Source organism: Rattus norvegicus, chromosome 3 (genome assembly GCF_036323735.1).
Source record: "Rattus norvegicus strain BN/NHsdMcwi chromosome 3, GRCr8, whole genome shotgun sequence".
Lineage (NCBI taxonomy): Eukaryota > Metazoa > Chordata > Mammalia > Rodentia > Muridae > Rattus > Rattus norvegicus.
The window spans coordinates 39827484-39853681 of NC_086021.1; the positions used below are offsets into that span (position 1 = coordinate 39827484).

Below are 26198 nucleotides of genomic sequence, written 5' to 3' on the forward strand. Positions count from 1 at the left end.
AGTCCCAAGGGTGAGTGCTTTAGGAGAATTTCTTAGAAGATGTCCCCATTTCACCTGCTTCGGTGCCACCTTGGTAGACCTGGGCCAAAGCCCAGACTTTCCAGTGAGAAAGTCTGGAAGCGAGGCTTGGCAAGTGCATCCCCGATTATTTCTTCTGTCTGGGAAAGCTCACGAACCCTCATCTCATGACATAGATTTCTCACTGAATCAGCAACTAAGTGGGTGAGAGTCTTCTGCATATGGGGAACCTGTGGCTTAGACAAGTGTGAGTCGCTGGGTGACTCACTAGGTCTCAGTAGCTCCCCGCTGGCACCTTTCCCTCTGAGCACTGGATCTGCAAAGTGCTTTGGTTTCTAGGTGGGGTTCAAATCTCAGCTCTATCTCAGCCACCCACCGTGCAACTCTGGGCAAGTCACTTCCCTAAGCCTCAGCTTCTGAGTCTATGAGAAGTGAGAAAGCGTTCCTGTAGTGGTTGCCCTCTCAAACAGTAGTGCAGCTCAGTGAGTCAAAGGAGACCAGCACCTGGCAGGCGATCAATGCTGACCTCAAAGATCAGTTTATGTCACTATAATGCTAGCTAGCACTCGGAAGAATAAGGCAGACAGGCCCCAAACTCCAGAGGCAGCCAAGGTTCCATATCAGAAATAGAAATAAAAATAAATCTGTCTGTTGTGCATATAAGCACCCCTGAGAGAGTATGGTAACATGTCCCAGAGCGACTCTTGGGCCCTAAGCGTCCTGTCTTTGCATGACTATCTGTCCGAGGAGGCTACCTGCCTTTAGACCCCAGGTTATGACCTATGGTTTACTGGAGCTGCCCTTTGGAGGTAGCAGAGGGGTCAGGGTAGGGAGAGATCAACTGAAATCTACAGGGGAAACAAACAAACAAACAAACAAACAAACAAACAAATCTCAAACTAGGAATTCAGATTGGATGTATAAAGAGACCTCAGCCAACGGAGACTGAGGTCCCTTAGCTGTACCATGAAGTGGACCTGGGGAAGCCATCTCTCCTTTTCAAGGCTTTAGTTACTCCTAGGAAACTGACTAGGGAGAGCTCTGCTGCTGGTTCCAAACTGGGCTTCCAAAAACAGAAGGTACATTAGCCAAAAAGCACATACAATGAAGCGTATGGTATACTCTCTATCATATACAAATACTTCTCTATCATATACATATTTGAAATACAGACTAGAGGGAGAGGCAGAAACAAAGTTAGGGGTGGAGGATCCAAAAGAAAGACAGACAGACAGACAGACAGACAGAAAGAAAGAAAAAGGAAGAAAGACAGATAAAGGAACAGAGAGAGAGAGAGAGAGAGAGAGAGAGAGAGAGAGAGAGAGAGAGATATCTGTAGATGGCTCAGTTGATGCAGCACTTGACACACAAGCCTGAGGACCTGAGTCTCGAGTCCCTAGCACCCAGGTAAAACCAAGCACAGCGGTTTGTACCTGTCATCCAGGTGCTGGGGAGATAGAGACAGGAGCTCTGTTGGCGAGCTGACCTAGCCAAACTGGTGAGCTCTATGTTCAGAGGGGTGGGGGGACCCTGTCTCAAAAACGTAAGGTGGAGAGCTTCTGAGGAAAATAACGGATATACCTAGGGCCTCTATATGGTGCGCACGCACGCGCGCGCACACACACACATACACACACACACACACACACACACACACACACACACACACACACGAGCTTTCATGCATGATTTATAAGGCCTGCAGGTGGTGAGAATGCCTCCACACTCTACAGGCAACTCTACCCTCCATCCCCAAGGCTTTGAGCTGAACAAAGGGTTTTTACAGAGGAACTAACGAGACAACCACCAGACCACTGTCCAGCATATGGGTAGCTCTGGAACCTAACAAAGCTACCGTGAGAGTCAGACTTGTGCTGAAGCTGACGCCATCATTGTTGGCTTCTTCCCCAACAGATCCTCGTGTACCTTCTCCCCTGCCCTCCCCCAACATCCTCCCCTTCATACCTACTCTACAAATCTTACTAGATTGGATCCAGCTCAGATACACGCCCACGCCCCAGGCCTCTAGCATACTAGAGGGATGTCGGCTGACAGTTTCTCCAAGGCAGGGTAGGACTGGACTCTCTGAGTTTGCAGAGCAGCACAGGACATGACAGACTGTTGGTGTTTAGAAAGCAGAACAGAGGTCAGCAAGCAGCCGGACTTGCCACAAAGTAGTCAACACACAGAGGCAGCACAGTATTAGAGTAGAAACCCATCACTGTACCTCAGCAGAGTGCCTCAGTCCACTGCCCGTGGGACCAGTTTCCTAGGATTACACGGAGCAGCTCACACCAAAGCCGGGGACAAGGGTTTATCAAGAGAAAAATGGAATCCCATCGCGTTTTTGGGTTTAAGTGCCGGCACTTCTACTCGCATTAACTTTATTTATTACACAAATAAGACATTTACAAAGCACAACATGAAAGGTATGTAACAAAACAGACATTGGTTTTACAAAAAAAAGTGCTTACAATTGTTTCCATTTGTGTGTGTTCCCCCCTTTGTGTGTGCGCATGTGTGTGTGTGTGTGTGTGTGTGTGTGTGTGTGTATTTAAATAAATAGCCTCAATGGCCTGTACATTCCCAGGCTGTTTTGAACAGAGTAGTGGAGACGTCTGAACTGCAACATGCTACTGCCACGTGATCCACACAAGAAATAGACCCTGGGGGAAGGCTCAAGGCAGAGTGGGTACCAAGTAACCTGGGCTCAGCTGGCCACTTGCCACATGGTTGCAACTGGGGGTTTTGATCCTTAGGAGCAAAATAAATCAAAGGGAATATCTGGGTTCCCCAAGTCAGGGATCAGGCCAGGTTCCTCTTGCTTGAGTCAGTGCCTGGCACAGGGTGCTGGAGTTCTGACCGGAATGAACCACACTCTCAGCTTTCTGGGAGGAACTTTCTCTCTGTCCTCCGTCAGTTGACAATTTTTGGAAGGGAAAAGATGCAAGTTCCCTTCTGGGGGGTCACCCAGGCCTAACCCTCCTCCAGGTCCTTCAGCAATAGCACAGTTGGTCACATCCCAACTTCAAGCTTGGGAATTCTGAAACCTTATCCAGACTCCGAGAGCGAGAGAAAGCGAGAGAGAGCGAGAGCGAGAGCGAGAGCGAGAGCGAGAGACAGAGAGAGAGAGAGAGAGAGAGAGAGAGAGAGAGAGAGAGAGAGGTGTGATCGATTAGCGATTAGTGATGTCTGCCACAGGTGAAGGAGGGACAGCATACAGACTCGGAATTTGCCTTTCCTGACCTGGAGTCTCCTCAAAACAGGGAGGAAGACTTTGGCTAACACACGCTGCTAGGCAGCCTCTGGTGAGTAGTGCATCAGGCCACCAAGTGGTTGTAGAATTACAGGATAAGCTCGGGGCAGATGGGCACCCCCTGAAAACATGAATCGAGGGCCTGTGTAACCTGAGACCTTTATTTGGAGCTGGCCTCTGCTCTCAGGAGTGGGTAGAGCTGGCTCTGTGCAGTTGGTGGGGAGACTGCCGAGGTGCCAGCTGGAATCCTGGGCTTGGCACGCACTCACTGAGGCCACGGGCACCTCTCTCCCCTCGTGGATGAATCCGAGCTAATATCATGGCTGCTATTTCTCTGGGCTCTGTTCCTTGGTCCTCATGAGTAGTCTCACCCCACCCCCAGAGAAGACTGGCTCAGGCCCTCATCTCAGGACTGAAAAGTGGCCAACAAGGGTCCCTAATGCTAGCCCACCTAAACATTCAGTGGTGTCATCGTGCCGATCAGACGCCATTCTTTCCACAACTCCTGCTGGGTAATTAGGTGGGGGACACCCCCCCTCAAGTTTCCTCTTTTCTCTCCATGAAACTCTCATCACCTCTCCAAGTCCAGCATACCCAGTCCTCCTTCTCCAAGCCAATGGGGGGTCTTTGGCACCCATCCCTGCCCATCCCTCTGCCTCTTCATCTGGGCAGGCCTCCATCTCTGCCCTGTTGGGCCTCTCAGGGTTGGTCAGTGTCTCTTCTTTTTCTGAGTTAACTTGACATAACCAGACAGATGGAAATGATAAAATCAGAACACGGCTTTCCTTTGGGGACATCCCACAAACACTGTAGAGTTTTCCAGACAAAAGCAGCGGAGTATATAATGTTGGGGGTTGTTTTGGCTGTTCAGAACTCAGAGACGGTTCCAAGGAAGTAGTAAATGAAGGCCAATATGGGGGAAGAAGAAAACCTGTGAAGTGGGAGGCTGTTGTTGAATTAGCTGTTGCTGCTGCGATCAGCTGACTCCCAGATAAGCAAGACTCCCAGATGATGAGGAAAGACAGGCTGCTTGTTTTCATGCTGATACCACATTTCAGGGAGCCTGCCTTCCCAGAGAGGGCTCTGCTGCTCCTGGCGGGTTCTGGTTCTCAGCAGGAGAGGGAAATACCGGGGCTGGGTTGATGGGGCCACTGGCAGAGGGCAGGGCGGCAGCGGGTGAGGAGGGTGTGCCCAGAGGCGGTGGATCCCTGGCCACAGCTGGACGCTGGATGCTCAGCGGCTGAGGGGCAGCTGTGTGGTGCCCATGGACAGATGTGCAAGCGCCGGCAGAGTTAGTACTGAAAAAGGATGACCTGCAAGAGAAGAGCAACGGAGGCGGCTGAGCTGGTGCCTTCTGCACACAGCAGCCCCCGGGGGGCGGGGACCTGCAGACACTGAGAATGGTGGGCTCAGAGCTTGGATCTGGGCTCGAATCACAGTCCTTAGTTTACCGCGCTGTGGAACCTCGGTCAGCTCACTTCCCTTCCCCGAGCCTGTTTCCTCATGTGTAAACAGTGATGGCAAAATCTCTCAGAGCAGGGGCAGCAGCAGAGACCCACCGTGCGCTTCACTCTGGACCCCGTGGACATGTGTGGCACTGTCACTACAGCCCATTGCCACTGTGCTGATCTGTCATTTCATTAACTCCTGACTTGCCCGACTATGAATCGTACTTTCTCATGGATATGGGATTCAGGCGTCCATATCCTCTATGTACAGAGAATCACTGAGGAGGACCACTGGTAAGCAAAAGCTACTGAGTACCTTCTGTGCACCAGGCACATACGCTGGGCTTTTCACACACACTGCCTCCCGTTTCAACAGCATCACAGGAGGGCAGAACCTATTATAGCCCCATTTAGCAGAGGCAGAAACTGAAGTTGTAAGAAGCTAATTGTACTTGAAGGTCTTAGAGGGAGGAGGGAGATCTGGGACTCTGTGTGGCCTGACTCCAGCAGTTCCTACTACATTCCTCACCCAACCCTGATATAGATAGCTTCCCTTTGGGCCAGAGAGGCACCTGGCTTTGAGCTCTTATTAAAAAATTACTCTGGTCAGACCCTTCTCTGAGGGCTGTGTTCTTCCCACCTGAGGGAGGCCAGCTTAGCCCTGACTTCTAAGACCCTTTTAAGTGGAATCCAGGTATATGACCAGAAAGAATATAGCTCTGGAAACAAGTCTGTGGGGCCAAATGATGTTGTCATGGAGATAGGACATTCCACCCTGCCCCATCGGTCAGAGCTACCCAGGCCAGCACTAGTCGAGATGAGTGGACCAACACCATGGGACTCCAAGTCTCCCCACAGGAGAAGGACATGGGAGAAAACTAATACCTTCCTCTGCTGTCTGTCCTGCCCCACAGTTGTGACACAGCCAACCTCACCCACATGCAGATGTGAGCAGATGTGGCTGTCAGAGGTGCTTAGGAGCTGGCAAGCAGGCCAACAGAAGAGGGCAGTAGGTCATGAGGGAAGGGCACAGACTGTACCACAGAGCTCCTGGCAACAAAGCAGGGGACATAGCCCAGCAAGAGAGCTTCTGGCTCAACAGACAAACCCAGGGACCAAGAACCGAGAGCCAAAGCTGCCGTCACCCAGCCAGCCTGGCGCGTCTTTCAGGCCCGGACCAGACACAACCACAGCTCAGAAAGGCATCTGAGAAAGAAAGATTCTCCTCTGAGCCCAACCCTGTGCACTTTCAAGGCTCCCCTGACTCAAACCCTTCCCTTCACAGGCCAGGCCTTTTGTGACATGGCTTCTGCCAGTTCCCCCTAAACCCCTGGGCTTCAGCCACATTGGACATCAGGGGTCTTTCAAGCTCTGTCTCCTCCATGCATTTGTATCAGCTGTTCTTATGACGTAGACATCCTTCTCCTTCCCGCCTCTCCCCTTGAGCTCACCACACCCTCTTCTGAATCCTCTGGGGTCAAGGTTGTACCCGATTCCATCTACTCCATCAACCTATAGTGTAACTACCCACCACCTGCTCTAAACCACACAGCCCTTGAAGGTCATATGTTCTCTCTCCTCCATACCAGTGTTGGGGCTCAAAGGACAAATGCCCTCCAGTTTCAAGGCAGTGGTACTAGCATGCAGGCCAGCTCTGCCATGGTCCCTGTGGCCTGAGTGAGCTGTTGCTCCGAGCCTCTATTTCTATTGAAATGGAGAGCATTCTAAGACCCCTAAGGAAGGCCAAGAAGGATGAGGTCAGAGAATACTGCATAAACCGCAAAGTGCCACACAGACAGCAAGGACCAAACCATGCAGACTTCAGATCCCCATACTTGGCACTCCCAGGACAAACAGCACCACCTCTCTGAATTTGTTTCTCTGTCTTTACAATGAAAAGGGTCATGTCCACACCGAAGGTGGCTAGGGGAGTGTCAAGCAGTGTGTGTAAAGCGCCAACCTCGAGCTGAGAAGGAGCCCAACAATCAGCAGATCTCACTGTGGATCAGAAGCTCAGAGAGTGTCTGCCTGGCAGCGGCTCACCAGATTCTCACACTGCAGTATTGTCCCACTGTCCCACTGGGTTATCTGGACCTCCATCCTCCAGCCCGTGCCCCACGGTGCCCACTACCTAGCAAGCTCTGCCCACAGCAGGTTCCAGAAAGTAATGGCAGAGAACCTGCCCTGAAGGGAACGGTGTTCTCTTCCCTGGGTTGCCCTTCAGAATGACAAGAGCCAGTGTTACTCAGGCTGGCCTCTGTTGCTCCTCATTCCCCCTGGCTTGGGGATCTGTGTCTTCCCAAACTGCCTCTGGGGTTCTGATGTGCACCAAGACTGAGAACTGCTGGAGTGGAGAGCTGCTAAGAGCGACAGCACCTCCTGCTTCTCTTGTGTTCTCCCTCCTCAGCTTCACTGGGGGCCACCATGTCCCTGCTGCCTGATGAAGTCCAAATCCCCCAGGCTCCACCTAGCATCCTTAGGGTTTCATTTCTCATCGCTGTCCCACCACCCAGGCTCTGTTTCTCCACATCTGAGATAGTTGTTTGGGAATAATGGCTCTGAGGACTAACTATGTGGTATTTCGGAACTGAAGTGGTTTAAGGCTCAGACCCACTCCTGGTCACACCTAAAGCAGACCCAGCTACTTTCAACTGTCATGTGGACAAGATTAAACAAAGCCAAGACTGGAGGACATTTAAGCATCCTCTAAGATATTCAGCATTGATGCCTGGAGCAACCACAGATTCACATCCACAGAGAAAGCTGTACCACTTGACCCTCGGTCACACGTAACCTGCTCGTCCCGGGACCTACCAGCCCTAGATAGTTACTGCCAATAGTTCCGGACAGTAACAAACAAAACAGGAAGTAGAACGGTGTGGGATAGAAACCCTCCCCAGAACCTCAAAGCATAAGTAAATAAGAGGCCTCGTTGCCAAGGCATAGAGAGGACAGAGCTGCAAAGAGGACTTGAGAGACGTCGGGCACATGAAACCCACAAGTATCTGTTCTGATGACTGCCTTGGGGCCACACTGGAGGCCCTGAGTGGTCCACCTCAACGTGGCATGGCAGCCAATCAGTGGTAGCGAATGCTGCCAGAAACCCATTCCCAGCAGGAAGGCTCTGACCCACCGGACATAGCCAGGCTCCATTTACCTTCTCACCCCGGCTGGAGAGCGGCCCATCCATGTCGGCTTTGAGGTGGACAGGGGGCGCGGTGTAAGGCAGTCGGCAGTGCACCTGCCCGCACTGTACCTGACCTGTGGACGAGAGGGTGCCTTGGAGCCCATCCCCCAGGCTCCACACAGGATCCCCACCTGTTGCGTGCTCTGCGAGCTGCAGCCTGATCACTAACCCAGAGTTCTATCTCTGATGATTGCTGCCCCAGGAAAGCTCTCAGTTGAGCTGGCCGTAATGCTACACATGTGAAGGGCTTTATCAGGTGCTGTGGCCCAGCTCACTGAGAAGTCGACACCCCTATACAGATATATGCGAAACCCCTCCTGCAAACAAGGATGTACCCACCTACTCAGACCCTCATCCTCACGTTCTCACTCCAGAACATCACCGAGACAGTTTACCAACTGCCTCCTAGGACAGCCTGTCACCACCCTGCTCATAACTACAGCCTGACAAGCAGCCCCTGTCCTCCTCCTGCATTTCATCTTTTCTTGATCAGCCCTAATCACCTGACTTACATATAATTTCGTTGCTTATTTAATATTGTCTTTTCATCAATTAGAATTCAGGCTCGATGACAGTATGATATTTTCCCCCCAACCTTTCTGGTTTTCTAATACTCAGGATGAGGCATGGGATACACAGAGCACTCCTTTTTTTAAATTTAAATGTGATTTTATGAATATGGTGCTTGGCCTGCACGTATGACTATATGTATGCCTGCATGTATGTCTGTGTGTGTGCCTGCATGCATGTCTGCATGTATGACTGCATTTGTGTCTGTATGTGTGCCTGCATGTATGCCTGCATGTATGACTGCACATATGTCTCTGTGTGTGCCTGCATGCATGTCTGCATTTATGTGTTTGCATGTGTGCCTGCATGTATGACTGTATGCCTGCATGTATGCCTACATTGTTTGTGTACCACTTATGTGGCTTGTGCCCATGGAGGGAAGAAGAAGGTACCAGATCCCCTAGAATTGAAGTTGTAGACAGTTTTGAGCTGCCGTGTGGTTCTTGAGTATGGAACCCCTGTCCTCTTAAAGATCAGTCAGTGCTCTCAATCACTGAGCCGTCTCTCCAAGCCCCTGCAAAGTACCCCGTACATATTTGTTGAATGGACTTCTGTATCCTGTTCCAACATCTGAAACTGTTGGGGAAAGCTGGGCAGTGGTGGCACACGCCTTTAATCCCAGCACTGTGGTGGCAGAGGCAGAAGAGTCTTTGAGTTGGAACTTGCTTAATAGACCAGAACAGCCAGGGCTACATGAGAGACCTTGTCTCACCCAAATAACAAAAACAGCAACAGCGAAAGCCTGGTGAGGAAAGCACACCACTGGTTCTGATGCAAATGCTGTGCACCTCAGCCTCTTTACCGCTCCAGCCAAGCACTCATTTGCCTGTCTGTTCTCTAGACTGTCCTATCTGCTCGCAGAAAGAGCCTAGACAGACACTTGCAAGTGATGAGTTGGGACAAGTCACTGTGCCTTTCTGAGATACTGTTCTCTCTTCTGCAGGGTAAGGCAATTGTATTTAATTGAGGATTCTTAACTCCCTGGGTGTTCAAGAAATCTCTGAACAGCTTCAAATTACTCAAATAACCGTCTGCACATTTTTGGGAGTCTGGCTCCAAAGGTGGAGTGGTGGTTTTTTTTTTTTTTTAATTATTTGAAATCAGATTCTAAGTACTGAATTTAGTTGACTGCAAAGTGGAAGGGCACCCCCCCAACCCCACCCCTGGGGTCTGTTTCTAAACCCTATACTCATTTTACAGCTTTACTATTTCAGAAAACCCAAAGCCCCATGCTTTTAGTTGACTGTAAAGTAAATGGCTGGTCGCTCTTCTAAGTCACACAACAGAGGTATGCTCTGACTCTGGGGAAAGGAGAAAGGGAAGCACAGCTCCTGCTCTGGAAGCAAAGAGAGATCTAGGCTCGACCAACGGAGTCCATAAACAGAGTCCTCATCCTACTCGCAACAGAAGTCAACTAGACCCATTACCAACCACATACCAAGTATTAGCTGGCTGCCAAGACCCCCAGTAACCAGAGAGTCCCGCGTCTTTGGCACTTTCGGTAAGTATTTAATAGGTTCTATTCAGGCTGAACATTAAGTCATTGTTCAGAAACAAAAGGGGAAAAGCGTCCCTCCTGATGAGCAGAAGGTTCAGAAATGAAACTGCATAGAGACAGTTCCAGCTGGCAGCCTGACGCAGCAGACAGGACCCTGCTCCTTGCTCTGCCATCTAAACCGACAGCACATCCCAAAGCAGCTAATCCTCTGCCTGTGTGTACCAAGTACGGCCTTTAAGCCAGTTATCTCAGTGATGTTCACGGTACCGCGCTGAGGTGACTATTCCCCTTGTCTTTGTGTTTATGGAGAAGGAAATAGGATTGTGTAGTCCAAGAAATTCACCTAACGTCACCAAGCCACGAAGTGGCAAGGGTGGGATTTGATCCCTGCAAGTTACACCACAGCCCCCGAGTGTACTCATTAGAGTCCTTGGAACTTACAGTGGACCCTTTGGCTTCCTGATCTATGTAATGTCTAGAGACTCAGATGGCGTCACCTCTGGTACCAAAGCGGGGGGCTCCATAGGCAACAGTTGGGTTCCCTTTTTGTTGGTGTCTAGGATGAGTGTTTGAAAGGGAGTGTAAATGTGTCATATGCCCCCTCCCCCCAAGCTTTTGAGGAAAAGCCCCCAAAGGGAAACAGATTTTGTGAGCCACCATGGGGTTGCTGGGATTCGAACTCAGGACCTCTGGAAAAGCAGTCGGTGCTCTTAACCACTGAGCCATCTCTCCAGCCCCGGGAAACAGATTTTGAACAAAGCACCTGCTCAGTAGCTGGCTCCCTGGCTCCTCTCGCCACCACCCACCCACCCTCTAGTGCTTACTGTCTCCATCAGGGCCATGGCTCAGTGGCACAGCACTCGCTATCATACACATGTGGGTTTCAAATAGGAGGAAGGGAGGGAGGGAAGAAGGGAGATAGATTGAATCAGAGGAATCTGTCTCTTCATTGGAATGTGAGTGAGTCCCAGGAACAGTGCAATTCTGACCCATTTAGTGACTCTTGTATCTGAGTGCTAAGAACACAGGAGGTACTCAGAGCCTGAAAGTCCATGTCAACCAATTCTCAGCATCCTTTGAGAGGTATTATCACTATTCTCATTCACAGATGAGGAAACAGGTCTTGAGGGGATTCTGTGAATTGTCCAAAGGTCTCACAGCCCTACGTGGTCATGCCACCCTGGCCTCTGCTCCCCAAATGTACCCATACCCAAGATGCCTTCTGAGCCAGGGTTTGCTCACTTTCAGTTCCCCCAGTCTATGTGCTTCAGTAAATCTTGCCCATCCTTCAGAGCTCAGCTTGCTCAGAGGCAATGCTCCTCAGGCCCCAGCATCTCTGGACACACCCACCCAGCATCTTTCCTATGGGAATCACTGCAACGAAAACCATATGTACACCTGAGTTCTGTCCTAGGCTGTCTGTCCTACCAGAACGGCAGGCTCCTTGGTCCCTACCCCTTCATCCCGCGCACATGCTCACTGGCTGCTAGAAGTTCTTTCTACCAACCACCCTCCCCCCCCCCGCCCCCTCGACTCACTGGGGAAAGGAGGGAAACTGACCCGTTTCACATCTTCATCCACCAGGCTGCCTCCCTGAGGTCCCCGCCCCTCATACGAAGCCCAGGAGCAGGCCTCAGCGTCCCCTTCCCCGTTGGCCTGGCGACGCCAGAATCCGCATCACTTACTCTCGATGTAGCCGTGCAAGGTGACCATGCGTGCCCGCTCTGGGCTGCTGAACGGAGAATAGTGGATGTCGTCGGACAGGGAGGAGGGGAGGCGGGACGGGGGTGCCCCAGAGGGCGGCACTGGGTGCTGCGGTGTATGCTTTTTATGACGCGCTCGGCAGTTTTGAAACCACACCTGGAACGACAGTCTCTGCACTCTCAGTAATCAAGGAAAAGGATCAACCCGTGCCAACTGAGGACCTCAGGCCACACTGGAGAGGGGTGGCCACGTACAACCGCGACCATCCGCACCACTACGAATTTCAGCACTTCCCTGAGGTCCGCCCCAGACCTGAAGGCTGAGACCCCGGATCCCCACCTGGATGACCCTGCGACTGAGGCCCGTCATGTCCGCTAGCTTCTGCAGCGTCTGCGCGTCGGGGTTGTTGTCCTGCGCGAACTGAGCCTGCATAACCTGTAGGGCGCAGAAGGGCACTGAGACCTCCGCCCAATCAGAAGCTCAGGGTCCGAGGCCACGCCCCAGACAGCTTCAGCCCTGGAGCGGCCTCCCGCGGGTCCCAGCACAAGGGGCGGAGTCACAAATCCCGCACAACCACGCCCACTCCGAGGCCCCGCCCACACGCTTCGGGGCTTGCCCGGGGTACCTGCAATTGCTCTGCCGTGAAGGACGTCCGCGCGCGCTTAGCTGGCTTGGGCTGACTGTCCTGTTCCGAGGGCACTGCCCCCTCCAACGTGAGACCGTTCCCTGGGGGGCGACAGAAGCAGCTGACCACGCGTTCCCATCTCTTCTAGTGGCAGCCTGGAAAGGACGGGGTGGGGGGAGCTTGTCCCTGGAAGGGTCAGGAGCGAGTGTCTGGGAGCGGGGATCCCAGGGCCCTAGTCCCGGAGCCCAGAGCTTCCTTTCCATACTATCTCCCAGTTTTTTAGAGAGGAAACTAAGGCTCAGAGAGAAGAAAGATCCTGACTGGGAATCCCAAAATCCTCTGCCTTGGATCTGGAACCGAGCTGACCCTAACGTCTGTGTTAGCTGAGCAAGAGGGAAACCAAGGTGGCGATTTCAAAAGAAGGCGAAGGAAGAGGAGCGGGAGGGGAAGAGGAAGGGGCGGGGGAGGAGGAAAGGTAGGAGGAGGAGGAGAAGCAGAAGCAGAAATGGAAGCAGCAGCAGCAACAACAGCACTGGTTGCAGAAGCTATAACGTCCCCCCCCCCCCTTTGAGACAGTGTTTCTCTATGTAGCCCTGGCTGTCCTGGAACTCGCTCTGTAGATAAGGATCTGACTCACAGAGATCCACCTGACTCTGCCTCCCGAGTGCGGGGGACTAAAGGCGTGTCACATCGGCAACTTTTGAAGTATTTAAAACAATTACATTTTACCTTTTCCAAGTATAATTTATTACCTTGGATATATCTTAGGTGTTGTCTTTCTGTTTTACAGTACTTTGGCTACTAAGATTGTAAACCAGGAAATATATTCCCAGCTTAGCAGTTCGTTTTTCTGAATGCAAAAATAATAAACTGTTCATGCCAAAAGCCCCAAATCCTGACAAGCACAAAGAGGGAGAAAAGTCACCAGTGACTCCACCACTCAGGGATAACCACTGCTTACAATTTGCTGTAATGTTTTAATTAGAGGGGGAAACTATGCAGAAAGAAAGAAAAAAACCTACATGTACAAAGGAAAAAATGGATATGTAAACAGGGAGATAATGACATGCGGAATGATTTCAGCTTTTTCTTTAACCACGTCTCCTCATTCTTCTATAATGAATGTGTGTGTGTGTGTGTGTGTGTGTGTGTGTGTGTGTGTGTTGGTTTTGTTTAAAAGTAAAGCAATAGCTAATGGTCAGTGACCTGAAGCCCCAAGTGTTCGTTTCCCTGCATAGTCTGTCATTGACAAGGCCAAGGCTAAGGGTGGCCCTGGGTGGTCCAGGAGTGAAAGGAGACTGTGGTTTACTGATTAACCACAGTGTAGAAGAAGCTCCGACTTCTGAACCCACCTCATCTGCTGACTTGCCAAACAATACAGGCAACTTCAGCCAGCGCGCTCCAAGTTCAGTTGCTCCCCACTTAGCTACCAATCCTAGCAGGAGAAAATGGTGACCTTGGTGAAGCCATGGCCAGTAGCACGCTTTTGGTCCCTTACTAGCCCTCCCACTGATGCCGAGAAATTGAAGTAGAGTGGTCCATACACCCCCTAACAGAGAAGCTGTGCGATATTAATATTCCTTAAAAAGCAGGCAGGATAGCGGTTTAGTGTGCCAAGATTTTTAGATGGAAAAATGAAACTCAGAGGCAACCATATCCCAGGAGCCTCTTGGCTGTTGAAGAGGTTTCTGGAGTTGAGGGGATATAACATGGAGTAGTGTGTATAGTATGATAGGTAAGAAATTGAGCTTCAGGGACTGGGAGCAGACCTACTAGATGTAAGCTTTGGCAAGGGGCATACTGTAGAAAACCTCTGCTGCTTTTCTAGCTATGAATAGCACAAAGCTCCTTAAAAAGGGCTGTAAGGATTTATACACCCAACCACATTCCAGGGAAGTTACCAGTATCTATAGATTCCCACAGCAGAACCATGGGAAGGGTTGCTGCCTCTGCCCACCGCTCCATGCCCTTTTAGGATTCCCCCACCTCCTCTAATACATCACTCCCACCACCACCACTGAGAGCGCAGCATTGAAAACTTTCACCAAGACCCTAAGATAAATGCCTTGGTAAAATCATGACAGAGCCAGAGAAAATTCAAAGAACATTCTAGTCCAACATCTAGATATCATGAGCAGATGTAGGACGGGAAGAGATCCAGTGAGAAAAAGAAAATCTCCTCTGTTGGCATTGTATGGTAAAGCCGCGACTCCAAGACTCGGGGACTGGTCCCTTTAAAATTTTTATATTCAGAACCTCTGATCCAAGATGACCCAGCCTTAGCCTCCGGCTTTGTGTGGCCCATAAGGAAGTGGGAAGAAGGTGGGCTACATCTTATCTCTTGGACTGCCCTGGCAGCTGGCGGGTGGATTGGGGTGGGGATTACCCGGCAGGCCAATGAGCATGTAGGCTGCCGGGAGCGTTGTGAGAATCTTACAATGTTCGATAGTGACTTAGAGACCCATGCAAATGATGGAGCCAGAGCGCATGCTCCACGTGTAGCCCCACCCCGATGCTGCCTCCAGGTGTTCCAGGGACCGTTCAACCGGTCAGCTGTGCGGACCAGGAAGCTAGGTGCTAGGGAACGTTGGAAAGAACTGGGACTAGGTACTGGGTTGTGCGGGTTGGGTACCGTTCTCGGCGGCCCTCTTGAGGTTCTCGATCATGGTGTCGTAATGGATGCGGCAAAGCACCTTCTCCTCAACCAGGCCGAATTCCTCGCCCGTGGATAGCTGGCGCTTGCAGGAAAAGCAAGCGAAGCAGGCCAGGTGGTAGGCATTGCCGCGCGCGCGCCGCACCCAGTCACTGGCATAGATTTGTCTGCCGCACCGGGCACACTTGGTTCCAAATCGGCTGCGGGACAAAAGGAACGGATAAAGGAAAATAATGTTTAGACCGGGCCGTCTTTCATCTTTCTCCTGTTCTATCGCTCAGGGCGCACGTTGCCCAGGGTTCATCTGGCACCCACGCCCCACATTACCTTACACTTGAATCCATTACTCCTGAGCATCCAAATCCCACCAAGTTGATTGATTGGGAACAAGGTTTTTATTTCCTTCTTGCTTTGCTGAGTTTTTCAAATATTCTACAATAACCACTTAATATCCGCGTATTTGTTCATTATCTTTGAACATTTGTTCATTGGCTACACAACGGATGTTAGGAAAACATAACAGTACTCCTATTAGGGAAAGTTTTTGAACATCACCTGCCATGCAAGATTCTAATGCTTCACAGAATTTATCTCAATTCTCCTTTTGCAGAGGAGGAAATCTGGGAATCCAGGAACTAGAATAAGTTTCCCTCCATCATACATTCACTTATCATACACTCACTGCATCAAGGACAGGGACCCCAGCAGGTCTGACTTCAAAGATGAAGCTGTAGTCCCGGCTTTTCTTAGAACACACCTACACACCTTCATGAGCTTTGTGACCCCCCACACAGATGGATTATTGAATTGCTCTGACCTCCTATTTTCCCTGATCAGAGCTGCTAAGATGATTACAGCGATGACTGCTACTATTTGTTTAGTGCCTGTCAGTCAACCAAGGACCCAGGCACTCCTGAACTCTGGTACCCAAGACATCCTAATACTAACTGGAGAAGGAGGAGTCGTAGTCGTAGTCGTCTAGATCAAATGTCCCCTGATCCTTATGCCTATTTTCCCATTCTACCAGTTTCCCTGTCACTTCCCCTTCTTTCTCTCCCTTCTGTTAGGGGTTATTAGTCAGCCACAGTCTGGATCATCAGACTGGGAGTCCCTCCAGGAAACAGCAGAGCCTAGTTTACCTGTACACAGGTCAGGCCCTCAGCACTAGGGGAAGGTTGCTGACTCACCTGTGACTGCCCTAACCCTTAACCCTGTTTCCTCTAGCACACACTGTTCAGGAAGCAGAGCCATCACTCGCCCAACCCTCCAGCTTGGATATCGGAACCTTCAGCTCACATCCAGCGATGCCTCCAGCTAATGAAGTGAACCTCTGGGACGCACTACATCCCCCCTCACCTCTACTGCTGCCCAGCTAGGTTTGATGATTCCCACCATCACCCCTCTCATCACCCCTTCTTTCCAGGATTAGCCTGTCAGTGCATCGTCCACACTGCAGCTGGCAGCAAAAATTTCACCATGCACACAGAGTCCTATCCCCTGAGCTCCTTACAGTCTTTGGTGGTACCACACTATCCTTAGAGTCTAGTCCAGGATGCTTTGGGTTTACAAACCCAACAGACCATATCCTTCGCTCTCCCAGTCTTCAGTGTCTCCCACCCCATGCTCTACACCTAGTAGAGGGTACCAAGCCACAACGGAAGCTCATTTTTTTCAGTCCGTTGTTCCTCTTTCTACCTCCAGCATTTCCCCACCCCCGGGCCTCTGGAGGCTGTTCCTTCCCTGGACATGTCCTCCCACCGTCTCATGCTGCACTTTAAGTGTCTGCATCTTTGGCTTGCCCCTTTTATCCTTTGGCATGCTGGGTGATGGGGTCAGTATACAGAAAGGATTTATGTTTCTGTCCCCAGGGCCAGCGCCTTTCCACTGGAAAGCACATTCGCACTACCTGTGTGTGTGTGTAGCTAAACAGCTCAGCCAAACTGGCTTCAGTTACATGATGATGTTCCCCTTTTTAGCAAATTCAAGTAATTGGCTGTTGGATTTGGATGGGGATGGGTGTGTGTGTGTGTGTGTGTGTGTGTGTGTGTGTGTGTGTGTGTGCTGTCATGCAGCACTTCAGTCAGCTCAGGCTCTTGTACAAACTCCACAATGTCACTCCACTCTCTCTTCTCTGGTATAAGGAGAGTTAAGGGACCCTCACCAGGTCTCTATGTTTGCTCACACCGAGCTTCAGCCCTTTGTCTAGTCAAACTCCTTCCCCAACCCAAATAGATTCTTTCCATGACCTCAGAAATCATGGCTTCCTGTTGGAGGGTCCAGACCAGTCTGTGGTCTCTGTTCCTAGTCCTTCAGAAAATAGAGGTGAAACCATTTTTTCCCAGCCCCCCTCCCCAAGCCCTGTTGGTGGTAGCCCCAGTGGAACCGTTTTCTGGCTGCCCCTGGGAGGCTGGCTTTCTGTTGTTTATAGTTTGGTACTTTGGAGGAACTGAGCAAGGAGACCTTCCCAGAGCCTTGACTTCCTGTTAAGTCCTTGCAGCTCAATACCCTCAGCTGTGCCCCATCACCTCTGCTGAGACAGGTGAGGCACAGACCCAGAAACTCATTTTTCACACCTGGAGTCAGAGGTTCAAAAACAACAAATGACATATTCCAGACAATATAGAGTGTGTAGTGGGAGCTGAGGTCCCTTTAAGGTGATGAACCTGCTTGGGAGGAACGGAGATGAGAGATGGGAGATGAGAACCCAGTGGGGGACAATGTTGGCCCACTCGTAGGCGGAGATTCTAAAAAGTTCAACCAAGAGAGGGGATCAAGGAGAAGGGAAGGGCTGACCTCCAGAGCAGCTGCCTTTGGCTTCCAGCTGTGGTCCTCTGCACTCTGTCCCCATACTTGACTCCATGGGCTTCCTGGTCCCAGTCTCTGTGGCCTTCCTTCCTGCAAGTCCGACTTTGGTGCCTACACAGGTAGGTCACAGTGCCCCCATCCCCGAGTTCCTAAGCAAGTGCTGCCTTAAGTAACTCCTCGACTAGCAACTTTCTCACCCCCTGTGCTTGCGCTATCTCAACTGGTGCCTTCAGCCCTAAGCTGAAGCGCCGTGAATTGGCCCAGTCAGTGAAATCACCGAACCAGATCCCTAGAGAAAGGGTAGCATGGCGGTGTCATTTCCCCCGTTTGCATGTATTGTGTCAAGACACAAAATGTCCTCAGGACAGGGGATAGCTCGCAGAGAAAAAGTGAAAGGAAACTAGCATCCAGGTCTGACAAGCCGACAAACTCCTGTCCAGACAAGCTGCGACGCTCCAGCCGCTCCATTCCGGAAGCAGCGAAAAACAGCATCACCGGAGAGGGCAACGAAACTTCAAGAAAGGACCGTGTGGGAGATGTGAAGGAATTTCCAAAGGGATTGGGGGACGATTCTACTGGCCTCCTCACTCAGGCTGTGAAATCTGCATTTCGTGCGTTCATCGTCCCCACCGGGGTCCCAGCACACCACAGGCAGAAAAGGAGACACAACGGCCTACGCCGCTCTGAGGACTGAAAGGTGCCACAGACACCTAGAACCCTAGCAACAGTTAAAGGGATACTAACAAGCCCTCATCCCACACTGAAGAGCAGGGATCCGGAAACCCTGTTTTGTAGATGGAACTGCACCGTTAGCCAGGTCAGGCTCACTGAAGATGCTCCTAATTGTTTGTTGGGTGAAAGAGCCTCTAAAAATGAGCCCTTTGGAATACCCCCCATCCCCCGCCCTGCCGCCACCGCAGCCGCTGCCGCCTACTAAATTGCTCCTTTCTACACGGGGAAACGAAGTTCAGGGTGGGGTCTCCTACATTTAAGACCGAAAGGAACTAGAAGTTCACTTATTTTGGGTTTTAGACACTCAAAACAGAGAGTTATAGATTTCTTGAGGCAAACAAGGAAAACTGGAAGCGAAGCTCTTCCCAGTCCCTCCCCCTTTCCTGCCTACACAACCCTTAAAAAGAAAAGGGGTGCAGAACCAGCAATTAAGAGGTTAAACAGCAGCCTAAGCCTGCCTGGAGGTCCTGCCCGGAGACTCCTTCTTTCACAGCCTTCCTCTCCGTGCCCCCAACATCTACCCCCCCCCAACAGCTGGTTGTTGCTGGGCCTCTCCACACAGGAGGGCTAGCTTCCAAGCTCCCAGCCTCCCCTGAGACTCTAAAGAAAGGGACTGAAGTCCAGAGACAGAGCTTGTGCTCAAGGTAGAAGGCTAGAGAAGCCCGAAGGACCTGCACCCTCCACCGGGAACAGAAACTTCAGCGAGTCCTGGAACTCCAAGTTGCCCTCCCCCATCCCTAGAATTCTTTGTTCTCCACTCCTTGGAGAGAAAAGGAATGGGATGGGGAGCAGGGTCTTTGGTCTTAGGAAAGTTGCTGGTTATCATTTCTCTTCAGGTCCTAGTGCCCCTGGGGCCATGCAGGGAGTGTCACACACAAGAGCATATAGTTGGTACTCTGTGTGAATCAGGAAAACTGGCTAGGGACAGCAGAGAGAGGTCTTTGTTACTCTAGATGCCTTACAGCTGCAAAACATCAACAAAAGAGTGTCAGATGCAGCTTGACTGTAGAAGAAGCATATGAACACTTAGAGGATGGACTTGTGGAGCCAGGTGGCCATGTGGACCATCTGAGTATTACCACTTACTAGCTGAGTGACCTTATCCCTCAGGGCTTCAGTTTCCCCTTCCTCTAACACTGGGATACTGCATGACAGTATCTTACAGGATGGATCACACAATTAAACAAATAAGATACAGGATACAGCAGATCAAGGTTTTGGTAGCCTCACTCTGTGCTCTCAATCTCCAGATAACCCTGGGCTTTTTTTCTGAGCACATAGGTCTTCTCTACTACATGATGGGTGTAATACTGTAGGAGGCCAAGGGAGCCTAGAGGGCACAACCGGAAAGCCACAGGGCAATGGCTATAGGTAGGTAGATGAAGGGGCTATAAGAACTGCCCTGGAGTGTGGTTGCTGACGGCAGTGGAGAAATTAATGCTCCAAAAAAAGAATGTTCACACACACACACACACACAAACACACACACACACACAGAGGGAGAGGGAGAGAGAGAGAGAGAGAGAGAGAGAGAGAGAGAGAGAGCGCAAAATATTCTTCCTTCTTGAGGGGGTGTGAGGGGGAGTGGTTCCAGCAAAAAAGTAAAGAGATTAAAATGAATCCTACTTCCCTGTTGGTGATTTTATGTTTTTGCCATGACTTGCCAGGAGTAAGGGTAGATAGAGAATCAAGTTGCACTCACATTGGTTGGTGAGTTCACTGTTTGGAGAATGAATAGGAAAAACAGAGGCAGAATGTCCAGAAACCAGGGGTACATTAATGGGGGGACCAACTGTCCCCCGCACACAAGTGCAAATCAGTCAGGAGAAGCACCAGACTCCCCAGTCTCCCCCATGCTTCGAAACTTCTCTTCCTGTTGAATTTGGAGTTTCTTCCTAACCTCTAACTTCTGAACCACCAACCCCCTGCACGTGAAGACTGAAAAACATCCACAAGATAAAGTTAGGGAAGGGGCAGGGAGGAGATAGAATCTGGGCTAAAGCCCTTCTGTGGGGACAAGGTCAGAGGTTAGAAGCTCCTGGGTGCCCAGAGGCCCCTTCTTGGAGCCCTGACCACTCTCTTCCCCACCAGTCTCCTCAATCCCATTGGAAGATCTTGCCTCCCTTTGGCAGAATACTTCAGTCCACACCCCATCAGACCCTTGACCTCTGATCAGGAAACAGAGGCCTGGAGAAGCATAGCTGGCCTTCCCTGAGCCTCAGTTCTTGAGCTAGCGGGAACTCTGCCTCCCACACACTATTATTCAGCCCTCTCTGGGAAGAGTCTGTGTTGCTGCTCGCTCAGGCTGTCAGACAATAGTCCTCGCCTGATGCTCTCTCTCTCTCTCTCTCTCTCTCTCTCTCTCTCTCTCTCTCTGAATTTCTCTTCCTTCGGTTTTATTATTTTTGTTACTGGTGAATCGGTTAGAAATGACTTAAGCCCACATGGAGACCTGGCAGGGAGAGAAGGATCAGAAAAAAAAAATCTACAAAATTCAAAATTCTCCCTTCATTTTGGAGAAAGTGAGCTTTTATTCACTTGACTTCCCTTCTTAACTTGGCACCTGGTTTGTTTTTCGAGATCTCCTGTCATGGGAAAAGGGTCATCAGTCAGACCCTTTCCTCAGACATGACCCAGCTGGACAGGTGGGTTCAGCTTTATTGGCCTGCCTGTGGAAATGCCTGGTGTCCACCCTGTCAAGGATCATGGTGGTGATAATGGAAGCAGTCACATTCGCTGCTCATACTTATGAGCCTTTGTGGAGACTGCTCTCTCTTGGTGGCCTCCTTGGCAGTTCAGAGAGACCATCTTGGGAAAGAACCATCCAGGGCAGAGATGCTATGACTCATCCAAGGTCATAATTAGGCCCACAGAGCTCTGTCTCCTGCCTCTTCCCAGGTTGGCTGCCCATATCATCCACCACACCAGTGCAGTGGACTGAGGAGTTAGTGGAGGCTGTAAATAATGGAACCAAGAGCCTAGTTTTGACTAGTCCTTCAAGGTCCTATAAAAGATAACATTCAAGGAGTCTCAACCATCCTGGAGATAAATGGAAAGGAATTTGGACATAGGATAAGGCTGCCTGGGCTTTTGTCATTAGAAAAGCCAAGGAATGAACCTGCCCAGCTCTACCCTTTAGAGGAAAGACACTCTCTTGAGCTCCTTGACAGCTGACACATCCAAAAGGACCGCCCCCACCCCCAACAGTGATTCCTAATCCGAGTTAGGCCTAGTTAGATGGTGTCTAGAAAATGCCTGTAATATCCATTCCCTGCCTAAACTAAGCCAATGGAACATCAGAGGTGACAGCAGGAGGAGACCTCACACTCCTGGTTACACAGCGCCCAAGCATAACCGCCATTTGTCTGTGTACACGTACAGCACTTGTCAGCCAAAAGATATACCCTTCACCACCTCAGGGGTGGGGAGTGACAGTAGCATCATTTCACCCCAACTTGCCCTCCCAAGTATATGTTCCCTGTTCTGAGCAACTTGCAACACACACACACACACACACACACACACACACACTCAGCATTCACATGTAAGATCTATACTCTCCACCTTCACAACAGGACTAGAAAGACACTCTTTTTCTATATAGGAACATACCCACTGTCCATTTGCCCTGATCCTGTTCCATGACACTTGGTTGCCACCACACATTCCAGAACATAGAGGCATGCATGCTCTTTGAACCAGCAGATAGAGCGTCCCATCCCTATGACATGAAGGAAGAGCCTTTCTCCTAACCAGGAACCAAGTTCTTTCTAGGTTTAGGAGTTTTTCTAGGGCCCTTAAGGTTCAAAAAAGAGAGTGAGTGAGGGTCGACACCCACCACATTCCCTGACTCACAAGCTCTGGTGCTGAGGTCTTCTCCGGAAGACTGAGTCACAACTTCTCTCCATAAAGTGTGTGTGTGTGTGTGTGTGTGTGTGTGTGTAAATGTATATACCACAGGGTAACTTTCTCCACTTCCGGAGAAAGCATTTAGAAGAAGGCGTTGCTTCTTGCTCGGAAGAATCAGTTCTACACCCATTCTCCAGCAGACTCTCGGTTTCCTGACTAGATCTGGCAGATCCTTCACGGATGCCCCTAGGCACTGCAGTGACCTGGACCCCATGACCCGGTCAGCAGGCGCCTGCTGCATGGCTAGAAGCTAAGCTCCTGTAAAGCATTGAGCGGCTGAGGCCAGGCGGAACCATGAAACCAGGGGAGATAGCTTGTGAGCTACGGAGAATAGGATTTACGCATCACGGGGCAGAGCGAAGCCCAGTGGAATGCAACACGACTCTCTGAGACCCGGTCCTGAAAGCCCAAAGTTAGTACCTAGACCTAGGTGGGGCTGAAGCCTGGGCAGAAACAGTGCCCCAGCAGTGGCAGGAAGGGAGCCTGGGACCAAGGCATGCCCTAAATTTAAACAGCTACCACGGCACGGGTCGAAGGCGAAGGCAGAGATGTTGGTGCTTAGAATTAAGCGCTAGGATCTAAGTTAGGGCCGGAGTCAGATGTGGCGTTGGCGCTTGGGGCTGGGGCAGATCTGAGCCCAACATTGAAAGCAGAGCAAAGCTAGAAGGAGAACTCTGAGCCTCGTTTAGGATCCCTCCCAGGACAGGCTTGTGGTACAACTGGAGTTCAAGTTGGAACCAGAGCTGAGCTCACTAGAGATGGAACGGCTCGGGGTGGATACTAGGATCCGAATGATCCGGGCCAGAGCCTCGGGTGTCAAGCTAAACAGATTACAACTGGTGCCTGGGGCTCAGAAAAGAACAGAGATAGAACCAGACCCGTGGCCAGGGCCCGTCAGACCGCAGGAACCCGAGGCAGATCGCCTGCCAGAGCTCGCGCTGGCACTGGGGCTCCCTTCTGTGTAAGACGTGCAGAGTAGGAGGGCCGGGCCAGTACGCTGAACCACGGTTGTGCACTCCGAACGGCAAGTGGCCTAGGCACGAGTGTGCAAGGCCTTCATGCTCCAGCACTTGTGGGCCCGACCGCCGCAGCCTACCTGAAGTAGTCCATCTTGCAGTAGATCTCCTTGTTCTTGATGTAGCAGCTATTCTGCTGCCTCAGCGATGTGCGACACACGGAGCACTCGAGGCACCGCACGTGCCAGATGAGGTTGTTGACCTGGGGAGGGGGCGGAGGTGGGGGTCGGCTCGGCGCGGGCCTCTTTCACGCCCGCCCCCAGCCTCCCCAGCCTCATTTGCAGAGAGAGAGAGAGAGACAGACACTGAAGCTCAGAAGGGGTGTATGGCTTCCCTACTTTTCTCCTATAATACAGAGGCTCAAGGAAATTGGGATTACAGTCTTCCATTCTCTTGTTGGAACCGGGGCAAAAGGAGACCTCCCACACTTGCCCAAAGCTGCGCGATCAGTCAACGGTTGAACTGGGAGGCCTAGTAAAATGGACCGGGCAAGGTCATTGCTTCCCTACAGTCTTTGGGGCTGCAACCCACACCCGTGGACAGGAAGGCAACACCTACCCTGACTCACCTTGAGCAGATACCGGTCCAGGATCTCGAGACCGCAACTGGAGCAGATATTCTTGCCAGCAGACGGCACGGAAGAGGCGGCAGAGGGCGGCGAGCAGACAGAGGGTGTGCTGGGCGTACATGGGGAGGCTCTACCTTCGTCCTTGTCCAGAGCGCCTGCCAAGGCCTCGGCGTCTGACTGAGCCTGAAATCGGAGAGAGGAACAGCGAAGCGCTTAGCCTGGTACTCAAGAGTTGTTGCCGTAAAGACAGATTTGGTTCCTTTGCGCACCGACTGACAACGAAATGTACCCGGGATGTCACGCCCTAGGCTGGAGTACAAGAATGAAAGGACTTATTGGAGAAGAAGGGACGGTCCCCAACTTTTAACACAGCGCATCCTGGGTGCAAGAAGTAGCCAAAGCTCACATTCCAGGCTAGAAAAACCAAGGCTCAGCGAGAGGCGGCTCCTATCGGCAGTTTTCCAGCGCAGGGGTAGAGGTTGGTAGCCGGAAGGCTGAGCCAGAAGCCCTGGCCTGTACAGTTGGGGGGACTCGGGGCCGAAAGCAGGACCAAAAGGACTCACCATGGCAGGCGGAGCGGTCCCTTCAAGACAGCGGGTGGTCGCTTTGCAGCCGGACCCTGGCTGGGCCATCACCTGGGGGAGGGGGAGGGAATGCAAGCGACAGCGGCTGCTGAACTGGCTCGGAGCTGTCAGAGCCCAGCGCCTCCCCTCGCCTGTTATATAAACCGGCGCTGAACAATGAGTCCTAACTTTGTAGTGGGCATTTAAAGCCCTTCCCCACAAAAGCGGTGTCTCTCTAATGAAGCAATTTGAATTTGGATTGGGTTTTTTTCCCTCTCTCTCCCCCTCTCCCTGCACTTAACCCGTGGCTCTTGAAGTAATCGCTTAGTTCCTTTGCAATCCAAGCCTCTGAGGGGGAAAAAAAAACACGCGCACACACACAAACTACCTGCAATTAGAAATTGTCGTGAATGCCCAAGATAAGAGGTAGCCAGAGTGTCAATTCCAACTGTCAATCAGTGAGATCCATCAGGCCGCCCAAAGAATTGCAAATTTGATTTTTTAATGGTAGTAATTAAAAATCGAATTTTTTTCTCCCTCTACCCCTCCCTTCTCCTACTCTCGGTACAAAATGCAAAAAGGAGAAAAGAGAGAAAGAAAGAAAATAAAAAGGAGATGGGGGTGGTGGTGGTAGTAGTGGTGGTGGTGGTGGTTGAGAAAATAAAACCCAGAGCGCTGGGAGCATCCGCCCGCCCGCCCGCTCGACGCGCGCCGGGAAATTGAAGCGGGGATATTGACACCGATTCAAACGCCTTTGGAAGGCCAGTCCAAGGAAAGCCCCAAGCCAAAGAGGGCGAGATCGGTGAGTGAAATGAGGCCAAAAAGAGAAAAGAGAGGCCTCTTGGAGGAGGAAAGAGAACCCTCCAGACTCTTGGAGCGCCCGGGACCGGCCCCTCATCGAGATCCTCAGCGTTGCGCCGGCACAACCTCTGGCGCATTGGCGCTATCAGCGCCTATTCAGACGGACAATACTGGCCTCGCCTCCTCTTGATTCGCCTATGTCTTTGCTAAATCGCTTTTTGAGAAATTCCTCCAACATTTGCATAATGTGTTCCCGCTTTCCGCGACCCCCCACCCCCGCCTGCCCGCTCGCGCGCTCACACACTTGCAGTCACACTCTCCCGAGCTCACTCAATACCCCTCCTCCTTGCTGCCGCCCGCCACCCGGCCGGGCCCGGTTGAATCCGGGCTCACGCTGGCCCCGGGATCCCGGACGCTCACCCACTCGCTTGCTTGCTCACCTGGTCGGTGGTGGGGCCGCCCTCCGCCGGTAACCGGCAGCCCTCGGGCAGCGCCGGGGCGGCGCTCTCATGCTTCCAGTACATGGGCCCGGGAACTGAGGGCTCGAAGGGCGCGCAGCGCAAAGAGCAGCACGGAGTGGGGCCTCGGGCGCCCTGTGGGCAGAGGCTGATGCGAGAGCTGGAGAACCCAGGCTCCGGCCCCGCCGCCCCGGGCCCAGCCCCAGCCCTCCTCCCCCGGTCTGAGCGCAGTCCTGGCCTCCCTGGCTGCCGGCACCACTGCCTCTGAAGAAGGTCCCGACAAACTTGGAGAGGTCCCTGCAGCTGCCTCTGCGGCTGCTGCCGCCTCCTCTTCCTCCTCCTCCTCTTCCTCCTCCTCCTCTCCCTCCTCGTCGTCCTCCTCCCCTT

At 51.6% G+C, this 26198-nt stretch overlaps 1 protein-coding gene and 1 long non-coding RNA gene across 7 annotated transcripts; one reads left to right on the forward strand and one right to left on the reverse strand.

Annotated features, from left to right (window-relative positions):
• Window positions 1–2362: 2362 nt before the first annotated feature.
• Lhx6 (LIM homeobox 6) lies at window positions 2363–26198 on the reverse strand. Of its 6 annotated transcripts, none has more exons than XM_039105262.2 (10): window positions 24941–25646; window positions 24553–24624; window positions 23990–24172; window positions 23502–23623; window positions 14939–15159; window positions 12307–12407; window positions 12021–12116; window positions 11663–11837; window positions 7880–7983; window positions 2363–4587 (listed from the first exon to the last, which is right to left on the reverse strand). In XM_039105262.2, the coding sequence occupies exons 2-10, from the start codon at window positions 24619–24621 to the stop codon at window positions 4567–4569; spliced, it is 1092 nt and encodes a 363-aa protein (XP_038961190.1). In that variant the 5' UTR covers window positions 24622–24624; window positions 24941–25646; the 3' UTR covers window positions 2363–4566. The 6 variants fall into 6 exon arrangements, with proteins under 6 accessions (XP_038961190.1, XP_006234128.1, XP_063140042.1 ...); NM_001107837.2 differs by lacking the exon at window positions 24941–25646 and adding an exon at window positions 25794–25940 and having other exon boundaries at window positions 2388–4587; XM_006234066.5 differs by lacking the exons at window positions 7880–7983; window positions 24941–25646 and adding an exon at window positions 25794–26194.
• Window positions 14784–16612, forward strand: LOC134486080 (uncharacterized). Its single transcript, XR_010064768.1, has 2 exons — window positions 14784–15077; window positions 16184–16612. It is a non-coding gene; the product is annotated as an uncharacterized LOC134486080 (long non-coding RNA).

What these genes read in the sequence shown, in the direction of transcription:
- Lhx6 (NM_001107837.2), bottom strand. Translation starts at nt 25,877, where the DNA reads ATGTACTGGAAGCATGAGAGCGCCGCCCCGGCGCTGCCCGAGGGCTGC. An exon ending in GGACCGCTCCGCCTGCCATG is followed by an intron (nt 24,173 to 24,552) that starts GTGAGTCCTTTT and finishes CTCCGATTTCAG; the next exon opens with GCTCAGTCAGACGCCGAGGC. An exon ending in TCAGTCGCAGGGTCATCCAG is followed by an intron (nt 11,838 to 12,020) that starts GTGGGGATCCGG and finishes CTGTCGTTCCAG; the next exon opens with GTGTGGTTTCAAAACTGCCG.